Source organism: Oreochromis niloticus, linkage group LG12 (genome assembly GCF_001858045.2).
Source record: "Oreochromis niloticus isolate F11D_XX linkage group LG12, O_niloticus_UMD_NMBU, whole genome shotgun sequence".
Lineage (NCBI taxonomy): Eukaryota > Metazoa > Chordata > Actinopteri > Cichliformes > Cichlidae > Oreochromis > Oreochromis niloticus.
This window is the reverse complement of record NC_031977.2, coordinates 24,344,272-24,368,968: the sequence shown is the minus strand read 5'-3', so window position 1 is coordinate 24,368,968 and position 24,697 is coordinate 24,344,272. Positions and strand designations below refer to the sequence as shown.

At 40.2% G+C, this 24,697-nt stretch overlaps 1 protein-coding gene across 5 annotated transcripts in view; it reads left to right on the top strand.

Moving 5' to 3' along the window:
* Window positions 1-23,678, top strand: part of sh2b3 (SH2B adaptor protein 3) — a 61,612-nt gene extending 37,934 nt beyond the window's left edge. For 3 of the 5 annotated variants that reach the window (XM_005473444.4, XM_003451110.5, XM_019365641.2), the window contains exons 3-8: window positions 12,366-12,467; window positions 13,427-13,515; window positions 17,469-17,566; window positions 18,042-18,256; window positions 18,482-18,659; window positions 18,947-23,678. In XM_005473444.4, coding sequence (XP_005473501.1) covers window positions 12,366-12,467; window positions 13,427-13,515; window positions 17,469-17,566; window positions 18,042-18,256; window positions 18,482-18,659; window positions 18,947-19,329 — 1,065 coding nt within the window. In that variant the 3' untranslated portion in view covers window positions 19,330-23,678. The remainder of the gene's footprint in view (window positions 1-12,365; window positions 12,468-13,426; window positions 13,516-17,468; window positions 17,567-18,041; window positions 18,257-18,481; window positions 18,660-18,946) is intronic. The other 2 variants (XM_005473443.4, XM_019365642.2) reach the window with 2 other exon arrangements.
* Window positions 23,679-24,697: the final 1,019 nt, after the last annotated feature.

The following is a 24,697-nucleotide window of genomic DNA, read 5'->3' as shown; positions in this document are numbered from 1 at the left end:
ACAATCACATAATCTATTTTCTGCTTCTTAGTAAGCACATTTCACCATCGGAGCAAAGTCTCCAAAAAGGTGCTGCTTGGGAAAATTCATCTTGAATGGATTATTTTGTATTTACGTGATAAAGAGATTTAAGTTTAATTTGAAAAAATGGTCCCACTGGAACAGCGGTTAGGGCGATGACCTGGTAACAACTATCCACAGACATTTGTCTTTCCATAAGAGAGTTTGGGAAAATATATATCAATAGTTTATAGTTATTTTAAATACAGTTTTTGGGGGCCAAAAGGAAGGTTAGTGGTTCGGTTTCCAGATCTTCCACTCTTTGTGTCTAAGCGAACCCCAAACTACCCTTGATGCGGTGTCTGAGTGATGGATAAAAGCTCTTATCGCCTATAGAATAAAGTGCTGTGTGAATCAGTGTGTGTGTGAATGGGTGAATGTGGCTTTTAGTGTGAAAGCACTTGAAGTGGTTAAAAAAACAAAACAAAAGTGGTATATAAATATTGGTCAATTTGCCATTTACTATAATGACAGTAAAGAAATGGATTTAAATAAGAAAGGGGACTCAGATTGGGATTTCTGTGACCCTGCTATATATCCCAGATTATAAGCAAGTCGTTCATAAAGTGGAAAACCTGCAGAGATGATATTTATTCAGCTTAGTTTCACTTCATATTTTTTTCCATGATTATCCGTCAGTGGCTGCCCTGTGTTTAAGAACCACTTGTCAGCCCACTGAGACACCCCGAATGTGGTGTCGCTACCATGCAATTCTATTTAGGGTCATAAAACCACTTCCCCTTTGGTTATCAATGCAGTGCAGGTCAGTTTGTGGTGCTTCAAGCTTAAAAAAGAATGATTAATTTCCAAAGAAAGATGTATTTCCAAAGACTTCTGTGCCGCAAAGTATTTCACAGACCTCTCTGTCAGATGTTATTATTGGGAGTATGTCTTTGGTCGAAAGCAGCCCCAGTACAAACAGTGCACGTTTTCGGTAGAAGAAAGATCCAATGAAAACTCTCAGTGGGTCTGAGGATTATCTTGAGTAACTGATACGTGATTTCTGTTTCAGTTGAGGTTTTAAAAAGTTGGGGTTTTTTAATGTCAGAAGCAGAACAAAATGAAATGCCATATCCCTCTGCTGTGCTTCAGCGATGACAGAAGTCTCACTGGTGAATATCTCACATTTAAAGTGCTGCTGAGGGGTTTAAAAAATGGAGAAATGGGGAAAATGCTTCTCTGTGATTTGCATAAACACTGGCAGAATAAAGGCACATTATACAGCTATGCATGACCTATAACTGACAAACAGTTACTCAGAAGTGTTGACTTGTTTATATCATGTTACAGTATATTCTCGTGGCTCAAAGGCTTTGTATGTGTATAAAAATGCATGTTGATAAGTTATGTTGTAACTCTCTGGCTTTTCAAGCTTGCTGTCACAGGAGTCGTGTTTTCACAAACTCAGAAAGATGTTGCTCCTTTCTTCTTTTTTTCTGCGCTGTCAGACTTACTAATTGGTCTTTACTCGTGTGCAAAACCGCAGCTAATTCATTTACGAGGAACTGCCCTCAGTTCTGTGAATCTTTACTGCGCTGTCTTAACTTCTTCATATTTGCTTATATATCAGTATTTCTGAGAACTAAGCAAGGAGGGCAGCGCACAGTGAAGTGACACATTTATTCATTACAGAAGGCTACGTCTCTGACAGCTTCTGACAGGTTTCCAAGAACACAGTCATCACATCAGTGTTGGTAACCCCACAAGTAGTGCTCAGTGTGTGTGCGTTTCCCACATCCTCCATGATGCCACAGATAGAGCTGATAGTGAATGTGATCAGCTCTAGTGATCTCCTGCTGCATGAACTCCACCTATATGCACAGCTAGTCTGCGCAGAGGTGACTGTACCAAGTTATTCTCAGTGACGTGAATGTTTTTAAAGCAAGACTAAACTAAACTAAACTTCAATGCCCGTAGTGATGATTATTTTAAAGTTGCATTTTTAGCACAGCTGCTTTAAAAAAGGTCACAAATCTCAAAATGCTACTGCTGCCAGAGTTAAATTCAAACATGATTCAGTTTGCATGAATGTTTTATTTTGTGATTACAGCTGCTCTCCGTCTATGTAATCCTCAGCAGGGACCTAAAGTTCTTATCGTGTTTTGGATCTGTTTTCTTTGCAAGCCAAAAGAGACCTCCTCAAAGACAAAAGCTGGAGTTAGTAGGGGTTTAGAAAGTCTATTTCTGTCCTACCAGCTATGGAGGGCAAACTCAGGAGTGTTTATCTGCATGACACACGCAACAGGTGCGAATCAAGCAGCAGAGTGGAAAAACAATGCCAGCTGCAGCTGTATGTGTTGTATAAAGTCGTTAAAAAGGGAACAATTTTTTCTGTACAAACATACCAGGAATTTGTGTACAGTAGCCAAGATTCAGGCGGCGCAATAAGCTATTCATCTTAGATTATAAACACAATCCTGTAACATATACGGCTCAGAAATGTCCACTAAAAAACATGCAGACAGACACAAAGAGGAAGATTAAAGCTGGCCATTTTCTGTAGCTAATATCAACACACCAAAGCCAGAGTTAGTCTGTCTGACCCAGTATGCACAAAAGCATTTCTCATATGAAGTATTTGTGTTGTCATTAAATGTCAACCATGCAAATGAACACATGACATCTGTGTAGCTTCCTGAAATTACTAAAATAAACATTGCTTTCATGTAGTTGACATTTCTAGTTATATCACAGAGGCGCGTATCTTTTCTCTCGTAGTTTAAAGCTAACGTAGTTGTTTTGTACTGTTTTCTTACAGCAGGCCTGGATGCAGACGCTCAGTAGGTAGTGCAGGTAGTCTCCCTTTAAGCCAGCTTTCTGCTGATTGGCTGACTCTCGCAAACAGAAGATTGAATAGCAGCTGGGCGGGGCTTCTATGCCCACGGAGATAACTGTATCAGGGATAGTCCCTGTCCCATCTGGCTCACAGGGGTTACTTTTATACTTGTTGACCTCATTCTCTGAAACATGGGTCTTTTTAAACATTAGCATTAATATATATCTGTATGTCAGAACATTAGGAACAGCAAAATCATTTCTTTTTAGTGTAAAAAAATCACAACCAATTAGGTTTGGAAAGTCAGTTTGGATTTGTTTTGAATGATTTATATGGAAAAACATAATATCATTAGAAGGAAACTTGGCTGGTGTAGTTTCTTGATATATTTTGGAACAATAACACTTTGTTGCACAGAAGAATGGATCAGGTTTTGGATATAGGTCTCTGCTTGTTTAGTAAGATTATTTTACTGCGCTGTGTGAGTCCTTTTAAATGGAATATCAAAGACAAGAAAAGCACAAAACAAATCATCAGTGATCCCGACGTCAAACTGGGGGAAGTACAGGCCGATGTGTTGGTTACTGTGATTGAGGTCATGACCTCCCATGCTTGAAGAGGGTCTGATGGGTGGTGCTCTAACCATTTAAGCTGTGTGTGTGTGTGTGTGTGTGTGTGTGTGTGTGTGTGTGTGTGTAGGATAACTATGCACATACAGTTTGCAGAATCTCTCCAGAGACTGGTTTGGTAACCCTGCAGAGTCTAAAGTCAGTGCAGCACACACACACACACACACACAATGCATGCACCCCGGACAGCGTTGGCTACGGTGACCCTCGGAGGGATAGAGGAATGTTGAGTGTCAGTCAGTTGCTGTGCTGACGGCCTTGAGAAAGGGACCCTGGGAAGATTGTTTTGGACTCCAAACATCCTGTGTGTCACCCGTGTGTGTGGGTGTGTGCGCACAGACTGTAGATCTGTTTGTGTGGGTGAGAGGTTGCATGGTTGCATCTGTTGCCGTGTCTCTGTTTGTTTGTGCGCTACTTTCTTCAACTGTTTACACCTGCTGCCATGTGTGTAAACCAAGGTGAAAGAAGAGTCATTACAATGTCTGAAAATTACTTTGTCTTTGATTGTTTTTTTAATTTTTTAAAAGAAAAGTTATTTTAATAGTAATTTATGATTGTATGGTGAAAATAATTCTTTTGGTACTTTAATGATGATATAAAAGTTAGAAGATCAGCTCACACATTATTAAAGCAACTGTGTTTGTACGAATATGACCTGTAGGATTTGGATTAAATACATAAAATAACCTATTTTAAAAAGTAATGCAAAAAGTAAAAATATAATGAAAAATATAATAAAGGAGTGATGGGGTTGCTGTAGGTCAGGGTAGAGCAGGTCATCTACTGATTGGAAGGTTGGTGCTTTGATCCCTGGCTCCCCCTAGTCTGCATCCCAAATATCCTTGGGCACAATATTAACCCCAAGTTGCTCTGTGATGCATCCATCGGTATGAATGTGTGTGAATGGTAGTTAGTAAGCACTTAAAAGCATAGAAGACAGTGCTTCTGTGATTGGGTGAATGTGGCATGTTGTATAGAGCACTTTGAGTACTCCGGGAGAGTAGAAAAGTACTATATAAGAATCAGTCCATTTGCCATTTAACTGCTAAAGATGCTGAGTAAGAAGTGAAAAAAATACTTATCTTCAATCAAAAATCATTCAAAAAAAGACTTTAATTACAGTCCATTGATATTTGGATTTTTATGAGGGGGGGGGGGGGGGCACATTTTCCTGGCTGATGTAACCTATACAAGGCAATTATTACAAACTCATGTTCATTTTTAGGAATTCACAGCCCAGGATGTAGGCTGTATTGTCACTGCTGCATATCTGTGTTTCATATTTGTCATATCTGTGTGACTGTGCTTATGTTTGAAGTTGAAACATAGTAGTGAAAGTTGACTCAAAGTGAAAATTTGTGGTGTCGTATTATTACTGGCACTGATCACCATCAGCTTAATATTTCATAGTTGACATTCTCGTCCCAGAAAAACTGTATTATGAAAGGATTTACTTGAAATTGTCCTTCCACCCATAATTACTTTCATTATCAGATAAACTGTAACGTATTTGCTCAAAAAATTCAAAATGATGGATAAAACATGACTCAGAGAATATCTTTAAACAGTCATATTCAATTTACGGTAATAAAAAGCCCCGCAAAAAAACAATCCTGCTGCTGGACTTGATTAAATTTGACATTTTGGTTCAATAAAAGTCATAATCTCGTATGTTCTTTCATCACCATCTGGATTTTAAACAGAAACTTATAACTTTTAGCCAAGTGTCATTCTCGTGGGGATATCAAAGCTTCAAAAGACAGTTTTTGGTGGGTTTAATCCGTAAATAATGTCTAATATATTTCAATAAAAGATAACTGATAACAGTAACGAGCCCGAACAAGCTGACACTGACAAAGTGTCACTGATAATGTCGAACGTTGTGAAATAAGATGATTTCCGGCCTCATTAAAAAGGGAAGTTTAATTCTGAGCTAAATTAGAATTAAGCTCAGATAGCATCGCAGAGGCGTGTGATTGGTCCCAAATTCGATCACCACCATGACAACAGCGCATGCAGCTTTGCGAGCACTCAGCAGCATATAGCTGCCCTTTAACGCGGGCCAGAGGTCCACGCAACCAGTCCGGTATCACTGTATATATGTTGTGTTTTACTGGTAAAACTTGAGCTTTTTTCTCTTGACTGTTTAAACCAACCACAATCAGATTGGATGCATCAATAATTTGCAGAAAGTTGTCCTAAATAATTGCTAAAACAGTGAAAGTGGCAGTGTGCTGCAGCCTTGCGTTCTTCCGCAGTTGCAGGGTGAGGAACAGGCCATAGCCTCAAGGTCTGCTGGCAAAACAATGCAGTGAGCTGTCGAGACAAAGAGGAGCAGTAATTTAAGACATAAATGAAAAGCTTTCCCGTGGGCGCTATTGTATATTTACGCATTCAATGTACTCAGTCTCTAGGGTTACTTGCGTCTGGATGTGGAGGAGGTCGATGCCAGGCAGTAGTTGGTACAAGCATAGCTTTTGTGTGTTGATGTCTCTCTAGTAATGAATCAGGCTGTGTAGTCGCTCGCAGACCTCACAGACGGGGTTTGAAGTTTTTGTCTGGGAGGGGGAGAAAACAGCAGTGAGAATGTGCTGCTGTGACTCACATTTAAAGCCCCCCGTCCTGGACGATGCTAAACCGACATTTTTAATGCTTTTTATTTGGTGCAAAACGAATTCAAACATATCAGGGACAGTAAATAGCTGTTATTGCATTATCTGTTAATTATTATAACATGTCACGAATCAACAGGCCTCTGCACAAAGTCATGCAAAAGGACCCCACTCCTCTCACATCACACTGTGGCGCTGCTTGTGTTTTTAGGTGTTTTGCATCACTTTGCCATCACTTTGCATGTCTTTATGGACATTGCACTTTAAAAAAAAATTATTTTCCATCATCAGACAGTAGTTTCAGAACAGAGCATTCTCAGGGCTACATAGCTTCAGGGGCTGTTTCCTACTTGCACTCACACCAACGCTAAGCGGACATAGTAACCAGCTGGCAGTGTGCTGAGCAGCAGCTACAAAAGAGCACTATGTGTGGTTTTGTTGTTGTTGTTGTTTTGTTTTTTTAATGGTATCATATAGAGCAGCGGTGTTAAACATAAGGCCCGGGGACCGGAATCGGCCCCACTGGACTGCTCTGGAAAAAAGGAGTGCATAGATTTTAGTTTTAACTATATTTTCATAACTTTTACAATTTCTCTATTGATAAAGATCCCTAATTACACCAAAGCAATTAAGTAATGGATAAATTGAATTAAATTGAATTGAATTGAATAAACAGTTAAATGATAACTTTTCACCATCTACTGTATTAATTTGTGTTTTTTTACTGTGGGTTTACAGGAGAGTCTGGGCAACTTTACACATTTATCATGTTGTTTGATTGGTCTGGCCCACTTGAGATCAGAATAGTCAGTACTTTGTTTTAATGCTGCTTCACTGTGTGCCCAGGACAACACGTTGTTGCACATGTGGTTAATAAAGCCTGGACTTCACTGCAGGCACATTTTTAGAACTATTTCTTGCTAACATGGCTGTTGCTTATGGGGGTATTTTTTTATCCTGATGACACAACTTCATATATTTACATCTAGATCAGTCATTGTACATGTAGGTCTGAACATAGGTACCACCAAAAAAACAAAAACTTGCTTCTATGATGCTGGTTCCTGTAGTTAAAGATATAAAACATAGTAGTCTTGTTTAAAAAGTTATAGGAACAATAAAAACATTTTTATGGGTAGAAAGCTGCTATTTTTAGTCCGTTTGTAACCCTTACATGATCATTGTGCATCTTTTTGGGCAGGCTACTGTTTCCTCATGTTCTCAACACTAATGTGCTCCATAAGTTACAAAATAAAGATCATTTTATATCCATAGAGAACTGAAAATAGAGTTTGAGACCATAAACTCGTGAGGAAAGTATTTAAAAAGGTCACAAATCGATACTCTATGTTGTCAACTTCTTTTTTTGTTTCTTCGATCCTGCTGGAAGTTAGAAAGATCGGTGTGTTGAATCTCTTCCTCATAGCATCTGTGGCTGTGGTTGTCTTTTATATACGGTTTATGACACTAACAAGACTGCTGTGTTCTTTCCTTTGACTCTGCCGAGGGAGGGGGGGGGTCACCACGGGTGAGCAGAAAGAAAAAGAGAGCTAGACCTCTGCACTTCTTTGAGAGCTTTAAAACATTAACACTCACACAGTTCGTAAATGCTCTGACTGTTTTCCCACATTACTCACTGGTTCTGTTGGAGATGGGTCCAGATTTAAAAATGAAAGAAAAACAGCAAAGACTGAGCCTTGTGCGTGCGTGTGTGTGTGTGTGTGTGTGTGTGTGTGTGTGTGTGCGTGTGCGTGCGTACACTCTCCAGGGAGTATTACAGGCTGCAGCAGTTTGCAGTAATAGGAAATGCGCTGTGAGCTTAAACTTGCTCCCTCGATGAAGTTGATTCACAGAAATCAGGCCTGTTACGTTGTTGCTCAACCAGTCAGACATCTGCTGAATGTTTTTTCTTTTTCTGTTTTTTTTCCCCCTCCACAGACACACATAGTTCCTCAAAGATGCTCCTAGTCAGGCTCTCATTCATATTCACACAATAAATTCTTCTCAATGAGTCACTCTCTGCTCGAATGTTCACCAACACACACACACCCAGAGTGAGAGTGACTGATAGCATTAGTTGTCGCGCATCCGGTGCAGTTTTAACTTGCATTTGTAAATTAGGCTGCAGCTGCAGTTAATCTGCCTGTTGCTTTCTTGATTAACTGCATGCTGTGTTAAATGATAAAAAAAACTTACAAACGTCTCTCTTCTTCTGCTTTTTTTTTTGCTGCAGATGCTCAGACTCTAGTGCAAAGCTCAAATATAATCTCTTTTTAGATCATTTTAAGTAGAAAGAAGCTGACAAAATGATAAGCAGATATTTTATTCTTCCCTTGATGAGCTGATGATATTCGAGCCACCGATTTATCACGCATCCCCGTTTCCGCACGATGCATGGGGTGGCGTAAAAGAGGCTGAGGTTGAGTCAAACAGAAAAACAAACAGAAATGTGGCGCATAGATCAGATTTCAGATAGATCAAAGAAGGAGTATCGGAGGGGTCACATGTAGGTACGCACTCCCAGATAATCATCACCTGAATCCTCCGAGCTTTAGAGTAAGTTTCACCTCATTGCTTGGCTGCCCAGGCTCAAGCTTTACTGTTGTGGTTCATTATCGAGGTGAGCTCTACAAACCCCCCCGCTCAGTGCTCAGCACCAAGACAGTCAGCGACTCACCGATCCACACAGTGAAGTATTTAGCAGCTAAAAAGCCAGATATTTCCCTCGGGAGTTGGTAGAGACCAAAAGCAGAGCTAAGACAGAGTGAATATTGAATTCAGCAAGACTTGAAATGAGCCATGATGTTGCTCTGTGGCTGCCAGATGTGTTGGTAGCAACTCGACCTATAAGGTGATGTTTAAAACTTGTGTTCACTGCCCCCAAGTGGCCAAAAAAAAGCAGGATTATTCGGAGCACAGTTTTGTCACCTCTTATTTCTAAATTAATAATCCATTTTTTTAACTTTGATTAATATTAGCTTTCAAACTCAGCTTCCAGTTTGTTATCAGACAACATGATTTTTTTCATAGAAATCTTGTAAAACAATCACTTTTTTTGCGTTGTTGTTTTTCTCTTAGACTGTATATTTATGTCATCTTTCTGGCTTTATCTCAATCTTTCTTCAGGGGAAATTATTAGAAAGCCTGAAACTTGTAACGCTGAATCTGATGTAAATTTCTGTGAACATACTCGACTGAAATACAGCTGCGGCAGCAATTTGGTGCGAGCTCCCTTTAATCAGTTCCTCTTGCACTGACTCAGGTTCTCTAAATGAGTCACATCCTTGACCTGTCTGCGTCATTGTGCTTTTTAGTGATAATATTAGACACTGTGGTTGAAACTCATAGCATTAAGGGTTGTGAGGGAGAAAGGTAACTATTCTTTTGATGAGTGCGCTCCTGTGTTGTTTTATGCGTGTGCAAAGGATTAACATAGGCATTCCTCGGGCTCATGCACTGTCACATGCGCTCAAACTCATGCGGTGCATAAAGCAGTGGAATTTGTCCTCCCTGCACTTTCTTTTGCCCTCCATTCCTCCCTCTTACCCGCCCGATGCCATGTCTTTTACTGTCTCGTCTGTTTCCTTTCACTACTTCTGCTCTCTCACGGTGCTGATTTAGTTAGCCTCCATTATTGTGCAAGTCTGTTTAATTACACAGTTTCACTTCGCGGGAAATTTGATGCTCTTCGTCTGGCTGGTGATGTGCTTTTCACAGGAACTGAAGAGATCACGTGAAGAAATGCTTCACAGCATGGACTACACCGGAGTTCAGTTAGTTGTGACGCATTTATTAAGGCAAACTTCGGTGGATCTGCTGCACTTCGGAGATGCACTTTGTCTTGCAAATCGACAGCATGGCTGACAAAGAAAACAACCAGATACAAATCACCATTTCTGGTCAAAACTTTAAGACAAAAAGCTGAATTGAATGCACAGATGCAGACAGTCGTGCAGTCTGGAAACCCACAGGCCAACTTCTCGCATTGGTTATGAACACAGATTAATTTGATAAAGATAAATTGATGTCAGTGCTTTTGAGATTACATTTCTGCGTGTGCACTGTTTACCTTCATGCAACCAATGCTCCCTTAAATATGTTTGCTTAGTATTTAAATGCACTGGCATTTATATAGCAGTATTTACCACTCAAAGCACCTGCAAGCCACATTTAGCCATTCAGTGCTTTCTTTTGTACACTTCACACACCTTATCTAGCTCTCATACCTGACCAATTTGGAATCACCAGTAAAGCCAACATGCATGTCTTCCGAGCCGAAGGCCGAAGAAGAACATGCAAACTCCACACAGAAATATAACTTGGATAGTAGCAGAAATCTTGTCCCTTACATGAGACAGATTCACCAGTTTAAGATTTGTGTTTTGAAACGTTCGTCAAACACAGCTGGGTGTGACAGATGTTAGCTTGGACTGAAGGGAGTTTGCGAGCCACATTTTTTAATAATTGTCAGATAAATCGGTAAGGTAAAGAGTCACGAGTTGTCGCTACAGCTTGTGATTACGTTCACACTTAAATTCTTAAATTTAAATCTCCAATTTCAGATTATTGTGAAAATAAAGGATCAAAAGTTCAATCCAGAACTTTACTTTTCTCATATTCTGTTCTGTATGACCAAGTTTGCACTCGCACACATGCAGTAACAGAAACTAAGTGACGAGAGCCTTTTTCGTCTTCATGATGCCTGACTACTAAATGTCAAGGTTTGACAGGATTTGACATTTCCAGTTGTCAAACATGAAAATACTGTACGCAGCTGACATGTAAGTGTAGTTTTCAAACTTTTCATAGTAGCTGCTGATGTTCTTGTCTACATGTGTTTCTCTTAGTTGTCACTCAGCCTTCGTTTCAGCAGTGACTTCTGACCCAGACATGCCGCGGGCACTTTACACATGGCTGACTGAGTCATTCGTCCGTGCATGTGTGTTTGTTTATGCCGTTGGCTCTGTTACCACTCGTTTGGATGTAGGGGTTCGGAGGCTCTTCGGAGCTGTTTTAGTGGATTTTTTTGTGTGTATATCTGTTCAGCGTTCTTTAAAAATACATTTTCCCCCAAAAAATGTGTCTTCATGGATTGTTTTAAAAAATAAAAACTAAAGCGAGGTCCAGTGCAAACTGCTCCAGGTAAAGTGTGTCACAAGTCTGCAACAGCTGTGTGGAGTCATCTGAGAGCAGCCTGGGATGGAGTATTTTTGCTTTCAAGATCCTTTCACATCATCATCCTTCTGTCCAGCTGGCTTCAGGTTCACCTGACTGGGAGGGGATTTTGAGAAGTTGAAAATATCTCCATATGTGCTCTTATATTCAGAGTATCCTGTATTTTTTTAGTATATTGAAGCCTGGATACTTTCTGGTTTTGTTGGTGGTGAATAAACTCGCAGTGTCACAAGTTCATGCTGAGGGCCTCGGGTCAAACAGCCACCAGAAAGCCCCTCATATCTCATTTAGGTTTCTTCAAACACAGCCAGCCTTCAAGCCCTGCTGCGGGAGCTTGCGTCACGCTCATTTGTGTCCCGTGGTATTTTTAGCCTAATTGGTCAACATTAAAATAAAGCTACAGAGGTGATCGCACAAGTGCAAACTGCCTCTTAACCAAAATAGAAAAAGGCCCCAGTGCAAAAACGAGTCCTTACTTGGCAGCGTTCTTAAATGTTACCCATGAGAGCCAGATTGAGCTGAGTTAGTACACAGTGTTGCATGACATCCTTTTTTTGGGGGGCAATTTCCTGTTTGGAACACTCTCTACTTCTCAGAAAAGGAAAACCAAATGAGTAACAAATCTACACAGACCATGAAAGTTTGACCACTGCACGCTTTAAGCTAAGTTAAAGAAGATGTTTGCATGGAAAAAAAATGTTCTAATTTTGTTTAAAAGACGATGGGCTGATTGTGTTTTTCTTATAATACTCGAGTGTTGAAATGTGATGTATGTCACCGACACATCATCTGCTATGCAAAAACAATGGAGGTGAAAGGATTTTCTTTGAAAAACCATGCTTCCTCGTACACTACCTGCAGCAACCCTGACCTGTTTCTTTCAAAGAATTTGGCACACGTTCGTATCTGATGACTCATTTTGCACTTTTGATACTTGCACAAGCCCATTTAAAAATGTGTTAAAGATTATCAGGCCATGCTTATGAGGAAGGTTGATGCCGTGCTTACAATTGTGACACCCTTTTTCTTTCCGTTTCTTTCCCTTTTATGTGTTCGTCAGAGGAATTACTCTCATGTATCACACGCTAATTATGCACTCACTGTGTGTTTCAGGCCTCCAGTCCCAAGTTGACGACTCACTGCTCAGATATCCAAGAGGTCCGGCGTTGCAACCGGCTGGAGATGCCTGACAATTTTAACACGTTTGTTTTAAAGGTTTGTACAGGTTTACAGCTAAATGGAAAAATGTTTCCTAAGAGAAGTCGTCTCAAAACTGTAGTTTGGGACTCTGACCGCTGAGTTGTTTATATCCACATTGCTTAGATCTTCACCGTTCAGCCAGAACAGGATAAACACTGTCATTTCAAAACTCACAAAGTGGACTGACAAAGTAGACTTTGCTGGTTTGAAGTGAAACGATATTCCACCAAAAAGTCTCTGTTTTTTTACCCACCAGCTGCTCAGCTCTCCATCAAACATAAAACCACTCAAACAGACAGCGGTGTTGCTGCACTCCAGCCGTTTTTTTAATCTGCAGCGATATTTGAATGGCATTTTGTTTGTTTATTGAGCACATTTGTGCACAGCAGAGGATTACAGCCTTTGTTCACAGCGAAGAAGCGAACTACAAAGTTTTCACAACCACAGGAGCGAGTATTTGATAGCGGTTTTGCACATCAGTGGTGAAAAGTGTTAACTTTCACTGTTGTCTTCTTTTTTAGTAAATTTAACAAAAAGCTCTCATGCCTTTGTTTTTCATTTCAAAAGTTCTGCTTCACCCAGAGGCTCTTGATATTGATAGTATCTCTCCTTACCAAGGAAATGCTTTCCTGTAGCAGGTGCAGACAGCTTTTCTTTGTTTTTAATCGGAGCACAGTAAGCACACCTTCCCTCGAGCTATTTGCCTTTTTAACGGTAAACCTTTTGAAATTTAACAGAACATTTTGTTATGAGGGGTTTTTTTCTGCTTTGTTACTTATTAATTTGCGGTGGTTACATTAGTAAGCAGTGTTTTATTGCCCTGTGCATTCCTTCCTGTTACACTATTAATTTGGTTGTAGTGAAAATAAACGAAAAAGCTCTAAGTAAGTGCAGAGGTTCAGGGCATTTTATGCATTTGCATCATGTCCATTTTGTGCAGCCTGTTTTTTTTTAAAGCATCTTTATCTCTGCAGGTTAATCGAGGTAGCCTGATATTTGAGACGGACAACGAGCAGCAGGTCAGCTCCTGGACCACAGAGCTAAAAGAGTGCATCAGCAGCAGGTGAGAGATGTGTAAACACAAAACAAGGACAGATGTTTGTGTGATCTGCCTTACACGTGTCTCATTTCTTTACCCATTCATTGTTTTTGTGAGTGTAAATTAACTGAAGATTGAATCAAAAACTAAATATCACACAAGAGACTCAAAGTATATTCAGTCAAGCTCTGTAACGTCACAGAGGCATAGCGACAGGTCTGCAACCCCCTGGTAACCTCCGGTCGCTAGGGAAAACTTTGTTTATGGTTTAAAGTATGTAGAAGATTACATTCATCAATCACATTAGTTATATAGTGCAGAACGAGCCTTTTTATTCTCAGCTTGCTGTGGGTACTTCCTTGCTGTACTTTCACTTCTGAGTGGAAAGTGGAGACGCACTGACATGTCAGCATTGGCCAATCTCAGCTTTGTTGACTGATATCAGTACGTTGGTAGTGTTACGTGGCATTTTTAAAATGATATTTATCTGTTGCGTCTTATTGATTTAGTAAATTTTCAAAGATATCGTGATGAAAAGCTGAACCTAAAACTGTGGGGTTTTTTATATAATGAAGGTTTCTTTGTCTATATTGGAACAAAAGGGGAATAAACAACAAGAATAACAAAGCATGCAAAAAGTCAAAAAATCTTATCTGGCAAATTGTTATTTTAAACACGAGCGTCAGCCCAGAAATTCACATCCCGAGAGGAAATATTTAACACTTGGCTGTTTTTAGTGTTTGTGGGTGTGTTGGATGTTTACATGTCCTGAGGTATGTGTTTGCAAAAGGAAATGAGAATAAATGTTGATGTATGTGCATATGTAGACAAACAGGTGTGTGTGTGTGCGGCCTCGAGCCTATTTATCTTTTCTTGAACTGCACAGTTTGTATTCGCTCTGGTTTGTCCGTGCAGCACTGGTGCTGGTTTCAACTTTGCTCCATTTGAAGTATTCCTCCTAACTGATCAGTCAACAGCACCATTAGTCAACTTAGTGTTCGCTGCACACCTTTGAGAGGTAATGTATGATGTTTAGAGGGAACGTGTAGCAGTAAATGTAGCTTTTCAAAGGGAACTGAGTTAAAGTAGGAGATGGCTTTAAGAGTCCTGGAGGCCCCGTTATTAAGATCTTTCATGTGATCCTTCATTTCCTATCAGTTCTCTACTTTGGACAGAAAGAATGAAAGAAGAAAGAAAGAAATTTCTTTGAATTTTAAAGAAATGGGAAAACTAAGAAGAGTAGAAGTCATGCAAGAAGACAGAATTATCAGTCATCTTCTAAAAGGAGATGCAGACCGCACTGTTGAAGCAGTAATCAGTGCAAACTGTACTCACAGGAATACCCAATCCTGGAATAAAACTTAGTGGTACACAGGTTTTCTGTTTCTTGTTATAAAGACAATCTCTGTCTATTTGTGTGTGTCAGTGTGCGTTTCTCTGAAAGGAAGTGTGGGGGAGGTCTGAGAATCTCGGGGCATTTCTCGTTTCTGCAGATATCTGGAAGTGCACACACTCTAAAAAAAAACAAACAATGAACTTCGAAAAAGAACTGCCGTTAAATTTGAATAAATGTCTTAAAGTAAGTACATGTTAGATTCTTCAAGGCTTTGTTTAGAGCAGCAGCTGGCCTGAGCGTTGCATTAATTGAATGGAAGCAGCCCACAAATGCGTTGGAGCTGGAAGATGTTCAGATGAAACAAAGAAGGGCTGCTTGGAAACAATCATATGATTCTGGATCAACTTTTGCTGCAGTGTTGTGTTAAAAATAAAATAAAGGACGTGCAGAGATAAAAGTCCAGTGTTGTAAAATCAAGTTTGTAGTACTTTGCATCTGATAATCCTTTAAAAACAGCTTGTTTTTGTCTAAATTCCCACTAATATCATCTAAAAGCTGGTTTAGTTTTTGTAACTTCACCAAGCAACACTTGGATCATCGTGACTCTGCAGTGCTGTTCAGACACGCCTCAAATGTAAATATTAATTTTAACAATTACACTTGAGCTTTACTTTCACGGTCCAGATACCAAATCTAACAACGCATTGTTTCTTATGTGAAGCAGAGTCATTCTTAATCCTATTAACAGCATCCATATTTTTCCTATCAGTACAACTCACAATGTCTACTGTGGAAAAGGCTTGTTGTCCAAAAGTCTGTGGTTTTATTTGTGCGATTCATCATGTGGAGACTACAGAGGACCTCAAAAGGCACACAACACTTGGTGAGACATCAGGGAGGCAGTGTGAGGGAAATAAACTCGCATTTTTCTTCAGATGTGGTCAGATGTGGTAGGTGTAGCGTGCTTTAAGTGTGCTGAGGGCTAAATTCTATTCCTTGAAGATTTGCTGACTGTGTGAAATGATGTCCATACTCAGGGAAAAAATGATTGTCACAAAGATAGAAGAACAAGAATGAACACACACACATACACAGTGAGAAGTAAAGTCTTCCTGTTATTCATTGCTCTGCAAACTCAAGTCAGCATTTAAGCAGGATTTTACTCCAACTTCCTTCTTTAACCTTCCCGTTCTCATCTGTCGGGAAGCGGCACGCACAAGCGGTCCAGATATACCACTTGTGTGTGTGTGTGTGTGTGTGTGTGTGTGTGTGTGTGTGAGAGAGAGAGAGCAGTGAAACAGAAGAAATGTAAGTTCAGATCTCAACTGGACTCACTTCCCGTCTGTGGCTTTGTTTGCCTTCAGCCTGCAGTTTCCTCCATGTTCAGTAGACTCACCCCACCAACACATCCTTGTAAGGACCCTCAGTAATGTAATGCATTTCCTAGCCCGGTGGTAAGCAGATAGAAGTCTGTAGGCAATGTTTGGCCTTCTGTCAAAAATATTAGGCCCCACTTTTTCATTTATTTATTTTGTAAAAAGCTCAACTTTCAGTTTTTATACTGTGCGTCTAAATGTTTGCATATTGTCTCAGATATTCAACAGTAGTTGCAAATGTAGAAGTTGGTTGCCTGATATTGTACTCTTTAACCAGTTTGTGTGTTGTATTGTATTGTACGTGTCACTATGTATTGACACGTACTCAAATATACATCTTCACTTTATAAAAGCCCCACCAGTGAAATGGGGAGACCGCAGCTTACATATTGAGGTTTTGCAGACCACTAATCACTTGGTGACGATGCAGGTCAAGTGAATAAGGTCGCAGTCACACACTCCTAGAGATCGATCTATGAACATCTGCCAACCACTGCTTGTTAGGGAAAAATGAGTATTTCCCAACCAGTTGCGAGTGGCTGCTGCAGGTTCACCTTCAAATTAAGAGCTGCACCTTTTGGTGGCTCCAGTGCTGATTGCGCAACTTTTACTTTGAAGGAGAACCTTCTCATTTTTGGTATGCATTGCACTTTTTCAAGTTCTACTACAGCTGACTTAGTACTTAGTGAATTTTTGCGGGCAAACATGAAAAGCTACAGAAAGCCACGGCAATCCGCCAGCAGCCAAAGCAGACACTAGAGCCAGAAACCTCCAGGAAACACTGCCAACCATTCGGGGAATACACATTTTTCCATAGCAACATGTGATTATATCGCATCCATTATGACAAACAGCTGTTTGGTTACAAGAGAAATCTCAATAAACAAATGACAATTTGCAAAACAATTTGCATCTCAGTCGCAAATATAGAGTAATATTATAGCAGTATAGTATTAAATTAGCTATTTTTAATAGCTAGCAAGTAAAGGCTAAGACTACCAAAGAGGTTTCAAATATTCCCTTTTGTGACAAGTAAATAAATCAAAGACCAGACTAAATTCTCACAAAGACGTCTATGCAGTAACAATAAAGCGTCTTAGCAGCTTTTCATCACCATGGTTATGTACACCCAGAGCTGAATCCGTGTTATTGAAACTGTGGTCAAACCTAAATGTGACTAAGGCGTGGTGAAATAATCCCAAGCAAAGTCCACAGAGAGAATAACATTCATGTGTGTATAATCTGAGTCTGCTCTTGTCTTTCAGGTCAGTCAGCGTGGATCTGGAGCCCCTCCCTTCCCCGCCTGACACTTCTGCCCCAGCCAATCACAGAGGGAGCTCAGAGCCAGAAAGTCAGAGTCAGCGTGAGTACTGGGATGAGGGGACGTTACCTCGGCGACACATCCTCTGATAATCAGAGTGTTGCTGTGTATTTCAGTTCAAAACTGTTATTTTTATATTTCTGAGGTTTTGTTTTATCCCGTCCGTTCACATGTGGGGATCCAGAGATAAAGTAACAGCACGAGAGGAAGTGCAAACATTTATTTTATTTCTGTTTTGCTCTCCTTTAGCTCTGCTTTTAGTCTCTACAACAACATACTCCCGTTAGTCTGCTATAAGCGCTCCTCTGTCTTAAACTGGATGGTCACCGGGTTTCTGGTGTGTTTTTAGAGCTTATTTGCTCTCTTCAGCAGCTCAAAGATAAAAACAGACAAGCAGGATGGCTAAACACAGTGAACACTGAACCATTACAGTTTACACAGTGTTTAAATTATTTCAGCCAGTTTTGCACATTCGGACAGAAACAAACACGTTCGCCGTCTTTGTTCATCCCTACAGCTCCTGTCACCTTCACCCTGCCAGAGCAGGCAATCCAGAAGACAGATCACTTCCTGTTCTCCTACCCCTGGTTCCATGGACCCATCTCTCGCGTCAAGGCGGCCCACCTGGTTCAGAGCTCTGGGCCAGAGGGACATGGGGTGTTTCTGGTCCGGCAGAGTGAGACACGCAGGGGCGACTACGTCCTCACCTTCAACTACCAGGGAAAAGCAAAGGTACGGATCAGTATGTGGGTACAGCTGCAGTTGAGGACTGTCTTTTGAAACCCAAATTGGGTTTTTTTCCCATCTGGAAACATGAAAATTGTGCATACACAGGAAGTATTACACAAGCATAGATAAAGGAGTGTGAACACTGAGCACTGTGGTTAGGAAAAGAATTCAATTCAGCCAACGTGAAACGTCTGTTTCCTCAACCTTTTTTCCCTTTCCTCTCTGCAGCACCTGCGCCTCTCTTTGACAGAATGGGGTCAGTGTAGGGTGCAGCACCTGCGCTTCCCATCTGTTATGGACATGCTCAGTCATTTCAGACTCTTCCCTATCCCACTGGAGTGTGGAGCCGCCGGTGCTGTCACTCTGTCCCGCTTCGTAGTGGCGGGCTCCACCCCGCCTTCACAGGGTGAGACTCGTGGATTTGGACCTCATTCAAATAATGATGTGTACCAACGGTGTTATCACTGAATTAGTAGTGTGATGCAAACACGTGTAAGGGCAGTACACCCGTACTTATACAAATAAAAGAAGCAGCTTCTCCAGTGGTTCGTGGTTCTGCTCCACTGTAGTTTGTAGTACCTCCGCGAATCAGTGCACATCTGAAATTCAGACTGAATAAAGAGGTTTTTAGTTTTTATATAATCAACTTCTACAGCTCATGTTTGCTGATTTATTTCCTCTTGTTTCCCTCAGGTCAGCTCTCAGGCGCTTTCCTCGTCCCGTTCTCCCTCCATCGCTGGAGCTCTGAGCCCAGCTTGGCTCACTGCAGCCTGGCTCGCAGCTCCAGCCAGCCCCCTTCCTCCTGCTCCACCAACACCACGGCCAGCACCAGCTTTTCCACTTCCAGCTCCTTTTCCCAGTCTGGAATCCATTCTTTTACCCGCACCGGCATGGTCCCTGAGCCCACGCTGTCAGCCCCGCCTCCACTCCGCCGGAGCGAGTCAGTGGGAAGGAGGAACCTGCTACGCCACCCCAGCACCCACGCTCCCATCATCCCTCAGCGGGACTCAGACTATGAGCTGGAACCTGACCGCGGTCGCAAGCGGGCAATAGACAACCAGTACATGTTGCTCTGACCCCGCTGAGTGGAACACCTGCAACACCTCTAAACGACAGCAGACACCTGTGAAGCTGACACACTCAGACACACACAAACACACTTGTGTTCGCTTGTCGTTCCCTCCCACAGGTATATAACCTGATTGCAGCAGACTCATGAACTTGAGTGAAGAAGTCTTTGTCTGATGAATGCATACCACTGTGTATGTGGAAACACACACAAACACTCGCTTTGTGCGTGTGTGTGTGTTTACCAGTGTCAGACCCTGACATCCTCCACCCAGACTGTCCACAGTGAATGTATTTTCGGAGCTTTATAACAGTGCTGATTATTAATGTTGAGGTTCTCTGAGAGTGGGAGAGTCAAATGACTATTGACCTAAAGCCCAGGCAAAAAATAGTTTTCTATATTTCTATTCTGGTCATTTTTATAGAGGTGCACTTGTTTTCATTTCTTTGGCACTTAACCTGAACTGATGGGAAGGCACTCCCTGCAAAATTGGTTAATTTAAAATATTTAAAAGACATTTACTCTCCACACAAAGTTTCCAGTGTGGAGCAAACTCCCACCTTTCTTTCTTTTTTTTGTACACAGACAAAGAGCGCTCATTTTAGAGCATTATTACATTAGATATTCTCCCACTTGTGCTTTATTATGTATTGAAGTATAACTTCAGTGCACTTTGAAAGCAATGTGTATTATTTTCTATGCACAGATTCTTTTGTAAAAAAATAATAATAATAATTTTTATTTTTTTTTTACAGTGAAAAAGGGGAAACTTTTGTTACATTTTGCTAAAAATGGATTGAGCACCGCTTCCACTCCTTCAAACTTACAGAGAAGAACGGATTCAGAATTAGATTTTCATCACCGCTCTTTCATTTTTAACCCAAATCTAAGTTTGAGTTGTGCATCATTGGATGTGACCGTTGTAGTTTATGTGAGAATAAAGCAAGTGTGTGGTGTTATGTTGAATTTTCATCACCTAAGGCAGTAATACTCAACTTATGGGCTAAATCAGGGTCACTTTGAGTGTCAGCTGGACTATCTACCCTTTCAGATTTACTAAAGAAAAAGGATAGACGAGGTTCCGGCTCTTTAATTGTACCCAAAGCAGCTGCAGCTACAATCCAGCTGCTGAATGCCATAAAAGATATTATTTACTTGTAATATAGTCAGGTATTTTAAAAATAAACTATTTTACAGGAGAGTAAATTATTACTGTTAAGTTTATCTGATAAATATTAATGTTTATTAACTGGCTCGTGGCATCCGATCACTTTTCAAAGGGACACCAGGTCAAAGCAAGTTGAGTATCTCTGATGCAAGGTACAAAAAGCAAAAACAAAGCACCACAGAAATCATCTCTGCCACAAAATCAGAGAAGCTGGAGTGATAAAGTATCAAGAGAATTTGAATATGTTGCCATCCTGCAGCCCTGTACTGTGGGTTTAGATGGTCTGTGGATATTAGTACAAGCACTTTTTAAGAGTTTGAAGTTTCAACTGAATTAACGACACAAAATTGTACTTCTGCTCTGGTTTATATGCTATAAGATGTGACGTGTAAACTTTTTCCTCCATTGTCACAGGTTTACAGGCATTTAAGAGCTCATAAAACAACCTTTAACAGCAATAACTCTGAGTCATTGTTTTCTGGATCGGTCTCGCTCATAGTTGAGGAGCAATTTTATCCCACTCTTCTTTTGCGGGCACTCATTGTGCACACCTCTGTTCAGGACCCACTGCAGTATTTCAGGCTGCTGTGGTTGGGATCGTCGTCCTGTTGCATGACCCAGTTTCAGTCAAGCTTTAGCTTTCACACAGATGGCCTTACATTTGGCTCTAGAATACTTTGGTATATGAAGGAGTTCCCGGTCGACTCAGTCGATGCTTGAACGTTGGTGTGACAGCTTTGTGCAGGTATGCTGAGAAGAGGCTGTCTCCTTCCAAACAATTCATACTTGTTCTGTCATGGACTTTAACATTAAGACATGTTAAATGTGCTATGGAGGTGCTCACACTTGCAGATCGATCAATTAAGTGCATTTAATTTGCAGCACTTGGTTGCTTCTTACTTTCTTAATTACTATGGAAACAATAAGGGTCTTCTTAGTTTATCTGCATAGAGTAATAGGTGATTTAAGCGGTCTCTTTTTGTTTTTTCAGCAATACCTTCACTGCATTTTACTGATTTTGTGGCATGGAGCGATTTACCAAAATAAGACTTGGCACTCCAATGTGAATTTTGCACTCGTATGTCAAAAAAACAAAGACATGAACTTGAATGGCTTCACTCCAAAGAGCACAACGGGGGGAAACTTTATGTGCAGACCAAAACAAAGTAGGAATTGAGTCAAAGTCGGGCATTTAACACAAGTCTAATTGATTTATCCTTCACGTTGTCTGGAGTCTCAACCTTTTTCCAATCAGTTTTGCATTGGGCTGTTAATCTAGCATTAAACCCTTAATGCTCTGGAAAAACTGAGGTGGCTCAGTTAATATTAACATGTGCTTTCCTGATTTGGGGGAGGAGCGTCATGTTCTTATCTGTATTTTTTTACACTCACAGCATTAATTATTTTTTAGTATTTTCTGTGTAACTTCACCACAGCAGCTAAAAACCAAGGAATGGCTGTGAAGTTAATGTCTTTTTTTTTTTTACACTATATGTTATTTGTAATAGAATTTGTATGTTTATATCATAGAGAAAGTTTGGTTTCAATCAGCAAAGCTTTGAAAGTGTCCAAACGTGACATGAGATGTTAGACACCAGTGATCGGACGCCGTTTCTCTGTCCTCCAGCTTCGTGTTTTTGTGCACTTAAACTGGATTTAATCGATAACATAAGGTGCCTTGTGAGTTTGTCATCATAGCTTTTGTAAGGCTTATCCCACCAGTTGAAAGTGCACCGACTATGCCAGGTGTCAACTCAGGTGTAAATTTTATTGCTGTGAGCTGATTTAAAAAAAAATTCTCATTCCACCATGTTGAGTTTCTTCAGCGTCAAGGGCGTCTAAAGAGCTGATTTTTACCCCAGACTTTATGGTGTTCTCGTTTTTCAAACGCCAAACATGAAATGTCATGTTTTCTGTAATTTTTACTTTATTTTTATTTTAATAATTGAAGCTTCAGTGCCACTAGCAGCAGAATTTTTGGGGGAATGGTGTTGTAGGACTTGTATGTCTTCTAACCTTGCTTTAACACTAACTTTAGCAGAGGATTTTAGGTTTACTTGCAGTAAATCTGTGCTTAATATATGGTTTAGATATGATTCTGTTTGTCTCTCTGTCATCTTAATTATTGCAGTTTGCTGGGGAGGTTTCTTTCCTTTTTTTAAAATAAGAGAAAAAGAAAAATGCATAAATGCAACTTGACTCCCTCCTTGTCACGATCAGAGCGAGATCATTTTCATTACTCCTCTAATAACAAGTCAGCTTTGTCTACCGAAGGAATATTTGTTACAATGGTTGTGTAGTTCTCTTTAATGTAATCATCATGATAAAGACTGACATCTTTCAAGGGGAACAAAAACAAGGATGTTTTTGGCAAAAGTACGGTTGGTCTTCCTAACTTTTATGTTGCTCAAAGTCAAAACAAATCACCATCTCCATCAACACCTCTGTTTCTCTTCTGCTAAACGAAAGCAACGGTAACAGTAACTATTTTTATAAAACACCAGTCCCTTCTCTTTGCTGATTTCCCTTTAAGGGAGAATGACTGTGCCTTTTGCCAGAAAGCTGCTGTTGCTTTTCCCCTTTTTTGTTGTTGTTTTTTTTTCCTCTCCAGAGCTCAGGGTGTGATTGTGTAGTGCAATATCTGAGAGACGCCCCGTGCTTCACACCGTCATGTTTGTAGCTAGGGAGCGATCAGAAGCTTGGATGGATGGCTTTCGGTGTTTGCACCTGGTCATAGATTGAAGTAAAAAATAGTCGATGACTGCCCAAGATCCTGGGAAAACATGCTATGTTAGAAAAAATAAACAGGGCTACCGCGTATTTCTGTTGCTTCATGGCTGATATTTGCAGGAATCGAGATAATGCAAGAGAAAATCCCCATGTACCTCAGGGGTCTTTTAATCTTTAACATCTACTCCAGAAACGCCCCCACTCACCCCCCAAATCCATGTTTTATTTTTTTAATGTCCAGTAGATGAATGTAATGTGTTCTCAATACTGTTCATCCTGTTTTTTTTTAACTCACCACTGTAAACATTCCAGTTTAACTCATCCCTTCTACAGCCAATGAAAACCACCCTTGAAAATCTGTCATTGTGTTTGCATCCCTTTGAGCATCTAAATTATATTAAATATATATCAACTGTATATTTGACCCATTTTTTTAAAATAAACCCAACCAAAAAAAACAAAATGCTGTGGTTAGTTTGTGTGTCTGATGTTTGTCTTTGTTCATCACAAAGAACAAAGTTGGTAAATGCGACATATCCAGTTACATGGAATGTGAACAGTGATGGCATTTCTCTGTTTTACAGCTGTAAGATACCGAGATTAGTCACTACACTTACCTGACACTTTGTTGGGTACATCTGTTCACATGGCAACAACCAAGTGCATTTAGACACGATCACGATGACCTGTTAAAACTCCAAATGAGAAGCAGAAGAAACGTGATTTATGTGATGTGGTGTGGTTGTTTGTGCCAGGTATGCTGCTCTGCTGGGATTTTCCCACATAACCATCTTAGTGCAGCAGATAACTTAAGATTACAGGGAAATGGTTCACAGATGGATGCCCAAAATTGGTACATACATTCTTTTATAATCGCTTTCTTGATAAAACTCAAGATGGTAGTCATTTTCATGATGGTTGTTGACAAAGGCAAAAAAGTATATTTTGTTAGATAAGTAGATCTGAGTTTTCTGTGATCTACTTTAACCCAGTAATTTATAAAGCACTTATTAGCTCCTACCTTGCACTGTGAACTCCATCCCCTGAGATTTTTTCAGTGTTTATGCACACATGCAAACCCACATGGATACATTATGGGTTATTCACAATTCACAACAGGATTTTTATTTTACTTTACATTAAAGAAATACCCAATATTATGAAAAATTAGTTTAACACTTGCACACTTAGGTCGTGCATTTTCCTTCCTCAAAATCAAATCCAGTCATTTTATTGCCAAAATTGCTCTCAAAGTGTGAAATGGACAACTTTTTCCATTTACTATTCAACGCACAGTACAGTGGAAAACTCTTGAGTCATCACTCATTTCTTAACATTTTCCTTCAAAGGAGTTCTTCTTTGGACACTAGCTATGTTTTCACTTACTTTCAGTCCAGTCTTTGTACCTCACCATTTCATAGGGATGGATTTTGTTGCTTAAGTCACTTAAAAGTGACTTATGAATTTGTGTTTACAC